This window comes from Hippopotamus amphibius, chromosome 10 (assembly GCF_030028045.1).
Source record: "Hippopotamus amphibius kiboko isolate mHipAmp2 chromosome 10, mHipAmp2.hap2, whole genome shotgun sequence".
NCBI classification, from domain to species: Eukaryota; Metazoa; Chordata; class Mammalia; order Artiodactyla; family Hippopotamidae; genus Hippopotamus; species Hippopotamus amphibius.
In genome coordinates, this window is record NC_080195.1 from 47577422 (window position 1) to 47582997 (window position 5576).

Consider the following 5576-nt stretch of genomic DNA (forward strand, 5'->3'; position numbering starts at 1 on the left):
CTGCTTGCTACTTTCACATCAAAGCATTATAGGACCTTAAAAAAAGGTGTTGGTTTTTTTTTTTTTTTTTGATAAAATGGTTAAGGAGGGCGGTTTAAAATGTTGATTCACAATATGCAAATGCACGTTTGCTTGTGGCATTTAAAATGCATCATGTAATACGTAGTACATTTTATTTTATTTTATTTATTTTTTTTGTTTTCATTTAATTTATTCCGTGCAGTTTAAAGTGAAACATCATATAGACAAACCACAGAAGCTTTAGCTATAGTGTTGACCAGCTTTAAAACAGTGAATAATCATTTACAGACTCCTCATCTCTAATTTTACAGCTTGTTATACAAAGGTACTATTAACACACAGTTCTAATTCCTTATAAGCCTATTTGTCAAGCAGCAAGGTGACAATACACCACAGCATAGCACAGAATGTTTCCTTTAAGAAACCGGAGCAGCAGCATTTGGTGAACGGTTCTGCATAGAACTGACTTAGAGGGTAAACACTAGTCATAAAACAGGCAACGCATCTATATTAACAAATGGAAAATGTAACTTTTTAAAATTAATATAAGATAAAATGTTACTCTTTATGCTTTATGTTAAAAACTATAGAGTATTTTAAAAGCAGACAGCACAAGGTGCTTTAATTCTAGACTCCACAACAAAATACTATTCCATTAATTGCTTAAGAATCCATAACTTTGAGTACTGCTCATTGGCTTTTTAAAGTCAACCTGAAATATAAAAGCACTTGAAGTTTACCAGTCAAAAGCTGAAGTTACATTGGTTACATGTTACATTAAAACATACCTTTTAAGAAAAACTTTAAAAAATACTTGACTTAAAATAATTTCCAAAAATGTTGCTCAAGCATAAAAAAGCACAACTTCCAAATCTTTCAACAGAATTTGGTTTAAAATGCCCTATTTTGTGAAACTTACTTAATATATTCCCAACTTTCAGCAAAATAACAGTTTGAAGTTGTTTTTAAATCTGATAACACCTAAAGAAATGGGTCTGCATGTCTGTAAATTGGCTATCTACCACAAAATGACATGTTTATGTTTCCACCATGAAAACATCACTACAAAAATCCAATGGATGAATTCTATTTTTAGCTTTATGTCAATATTAAAAACCTTATTTAACAATGTCAGACAAATACTTAGCGTTTTTTGGCCTTGAAATCAGAGCAATGCTACCAATAAATCTGATTACAGGCAATGTTCACAGAAGTATCAGAAGCAAAAGAAGAATAAAATTTGGAAACGGTTGGCTGGGAAGGAAATGCACCCACCAGAGTCCTCGTCTTAGAATCAGTCCTGGAATGATGGCATCCTTGTTCACCATCACTGTTTGCGAGGATCCAAACAAGACTAATGTTTGTAATTTTAATGCTCAGAACCCTCTAAACTTTAAAGTTTACCACACGCTACTCCATCTCCTACTAAGAAACAGAAAATGCACTTATGATGAGTTAAGTTCAGCTACAAAAGCTCTAAAACAGGAAAAAGAACAAAATCACTCTATCACACAAATAATTCTGTTAACCACTATTTCTCTTGCCTCTCTTAGTGGCCTTAGAAAGATGTTCTATGGTGAGTGTACTGGGGAAGAGGAGTGCAGGGGGAAAAACGTTTTAAATACAGGAATTAGCTTGTAGAACTTTCATACTGGCAGCAGTGATTTCTTTTTACTTTCTTAAAAGTTAAAACATGGTAGAGTGTGAGCTATTAATACACTTTGGGTATATTTCCCAAGCAAGTTAAGCAGAACATTTCTTACAATTCTATTAAAAAAAAAAGACATCCATAATAGCATAAATATTAATAAATAATACCAACATGTACAACTTTCATGGATTAGTTTGTGGATGAGCCTGCAGATTTTAGGGGTTATGTCGGCCATCATTCTTAATACTGACACAATGGAAAGCTTACCAGCTACTTAAAGTTTGTCAGCAACTGTTAACTAAACCTAAGATATCCACTACGAAGTGGAATCCACAGCTCCAAATACGGAAGATCTAATTCAAATATCCTCCCTGCTGCACCAAGAAGCATGAAATTTTTTTCTAACTGATGAGCATTTTCATGTGATATTTAGCTAGCATGAAGCATTAACATTAATGCCTGAAACTTGTATCACTGTTTTTTTTAATCAGTGTAGTCACATAAAAACAGAACTCTAATTGCATCCAATAAGGAAATAAAGACAAAGACTGTGCCCCACGCTCAGCTGCTGGGGACCTCCCCTTAGCAGACATTGAAAAGTGAAGTTTTACTCTGTAAATGCCCTTTCAGGACATCCAAAAGGCTACAACGACAGCAGAGGTGTGCATCAACCAACCTGGGGCAGTGCAGATGAACTGTCAATAAGCAAACCCATCGGCGTGAGGTGGGAGGTATCAAACAAAATCACACACCATCGGAAAATAGGGGTGATATACTCTGCAATAACTAGTTCTTGAGAAACGAAGGTTTAAAACGTAAAAAGACCTTGGATTAATGAAATAAGTTGGCTTTGCAATTCATTCTTGTATAAAGCAGGCAACACTCAATGGGAAGGGTCTTCAATTCATACCTCTCTTCCCCAGGAAACACGGAGTCCAAAGTTCAGTGAAGACAAACATGCAAACCTGGCAGGAATCATTTTACAGTAAAGCAGGCATTTTCATCCACTCTATTTTTCCTCAATACCCATTTGCTCTGAGGTCTTGTCACTGAATTGCTATGTGTGAAAAAGTACGTTCTCCACAACACATGCCTTGAATATGAAGTCCCCTCACACAGAAGGAGTAACGAATCCTACACTTCCTAAGCTAGAGGATCGGGCCTGGATTCCCAAATTACTACTCTAAACTCTTGAATAGGGTGCCCCAAAATGCATCTCATAGAGGATAACTATTTTAACAACATTATAAGAGTCAGAATTAAGTTCCCCAATAAATAACTGCTATCCCAGACGGAAAAATAAATTTACAGACTATTTCTTCCTAACCTAAGACACCATCAGTTGTAAGATGCACCATATGTATCACTAAGAAAAAACACAGGCAATTAAACTATGACACAACGCTTTTGTATCCTGTAGAATGTCTACTTTTTTAATTTACTCAGAGCTTTTAGAGTTAAACAGATATTCACTGCATCAATCCTGTGCATATGTAAAGAAAGTGTATGATGAAATAAGTTGGTTAAGTTATAACTATAACTTCATAGCCTAACTCTTCTGAATCACTCAAATCACAGCCATTGGTGTCTGCGCTCTTCCAGACCTCAGCACCCTTGGCATCAACAAGAGCACCGGTGATACAGCATCTCTTAAAACAGCGCTCCAGCACGGCCTGCTGTTTTATGGCAGCAGGAAGCTTTGGACAACAGGATGTTTGACGCCTTAACGCCAGCCCTGCTTGACGCACGAATCGATCGCACCAGCCTCTTGTTGCTTTGAAGTTTGTTTCATCTGTTCCGAGGGTTTTGGCAATCTCTGCTGCCTTCAACTGCATTGCTTGGCGTGTGAGAGGCAGCCCTTTTGCACGTGTCTCACCAACAAAATGCGGTACAGCTTCGTCTCCTTGTGGGTCTCTTCCTTTCTTAGGTCCCGTAAAGCATTTTGTCGTTGCTTTACAAGGAAATATGGAATTTCGGTCATTCCTCCAGCGACGGATATTTGCTTCACTAATATCGAATGTACGCCCTGCTGCTCTGTTTCCACGCTTTTCTGCATACACGATCACTTCTCGTTTCAATGCTGAATCATAGTGTAATCTTTTTGAAGACGGTTTTAAAAGCCGATTAAACCTGACACATTTGATACCAACAATAAGCAATGATGCTGTGACGAGCCGCAAGTCCCCACACGCACGGGCGAGGTTACACCATGACTATTGCCTGGTCGACAGTCATCGTGAGGTGCATCCCAATTTCACACAAGGTATAATGTGAAAAAAAAAGTACAGCATAGAACTAATATTAATAAAATATGATTTTCAAGCCTGTAATATTTACTAGATTAATACCAGTGCAAGAAAACAAGCCCAAGAGTCAAAAAGTATATACGTATAACAGAAATTATCTTTAGGATGAAATCTGCAATGGTCCGATTTGGTTGTAATTTTCATATGGCTTACGTGTAAATCTTTTTTTGAATTGGACTTAAGATCCAAGAATGAGGGTTCTTCGATCTTTTAGCAAACTGCAAAGCCAAGTCATTACAGAGAGAGGCTCCCAGTGCCCTCCGTCACTCGCTAGCACAGGAGCATGGCTGCGGTCAGTGGCCTTCATCAGCAGCTGCCCTCCTCTGGCGAGCAGCTCTGATCCTGTGTAGGGATGATGACGCGTCTTCTTCTGTTTCAGACCCTGAGGGTTCATGATCTCCCTCCTGGGATCCTGTGTCTCCCACCAGTTCCCGAAGAAACTTGAATTTTGACAAAAAAAGATGCCAAACAAAATACCAACCGCACACCATCAGCAGCAGCACAATCAGCAGCGTGGCCACGAACACCAGCAGGGTCAGCCCGACGCTGTGCCACATCTTGAGGGGTGAGGGGCGGGCGGCCGGCTCCGCGCGGCGGGGCGGCGGGGCAGCGGGGAGGCGGGCGGGTGCGGACGGGCGGCGCGCGTCCCGGGCTTCAGCGGCCCGCGCCCGGCGCGGCAGGGCGCCGGGGCGCCAAGAGCGGCGGGCGCCCCCCGGCAGCGCCCCCAGGAGGCGGGGCGGGGCGGGGCGGGGCGGCGTGAGGGTGGCCCCGCGGCCCGCCGCCCGGTCGGCCCACGGTCCTTCGCGGTGCGGCCGATGGAGCGCGGCGTGTCCCTACCCCCTCGTCGCCTCAGGGAAGCGGGGACGCGGCGGCCGGAGACCCCCGGCGGCCCCCGGATGTGCTTCCATGGCGGCCGCCGCGCGCCCCTGGAGGGGACAGAGGGCGAGCCCTGGAATGCCCGGTGGCCACCCGGCCCCTGTCGTCGCCCACCCAAGGGTCCCTGGGCCCGTGTCGACTGCAGATAAGGTCTCCCCGTGTAGTACATTTTAATCCAGCCTAATCTCTTAGTATTTTCTGATCCCCACCCTCACCTTTTTGTCTCAAAAGTTTTGAAAAATGAAACTTTGAAATGACCGCTAACATTCTCTCATGGAGATGCAAGGTGTCCATGAACATAAACACAGCACTATGTGTAGGAAGCCCTTCTAAACCATAGTTTAAGCATGTTAACAGTGTTTAGCATGACCAGTTATTGAGGAAGAGAACAAGCCACTCAACCAGTATTTATTAAAGAGCCATGGTTCCGCAGGCAGGTGGGAGCGGGTGGTGCACGCGGCCTTGATATTACCACATCTCTAAGCCACCGTTTGGCTTTCCTTTTTCCCCTTTAAAATTTTTCTGTTTTGTTCGGCATTCATATTCCATCTGCCAAGCTCTTTGGGGAGCACAAGGCTTAGATTCCAGTGGCAGAGATGAGGGCCCCCGGACCAAGCGGCGCTCCAAGCCCTTCAGTGCCCCAGGGTGGGCGTGGCCGGGCTTAGGGGGGCGGGCCTGTGGGCGGGGAATGGGGGCGGGGCCGAGGGCGGGGTGGGGCGGGA

At 43.3% G+C, this 5576-nt stretch overlaps 1 protein-coding gene across 1 annotated transcript; it reads right to left on the reverse strand.

Moving 5' to 3' along the window:
• Positions 1–257: 257 nt before the first annotated feature.
• Positions 258–4570, reverse strand: LOC130830220 (small integral membrane protein 13-like). Its single transcript, XM_057697283.1, has one exon. It carries the CDS (start codon positions 4533–4535, stop codon positions 4272–4274), a length of 264 nt encoding a protein of 87 aa, XP_057553266.1. The 5' UTR covers positions 4536–4570; the 3' UTR covers positions 258–4271.
• Positions 4571–5576: the final 1006 nt, after the last annotated feature.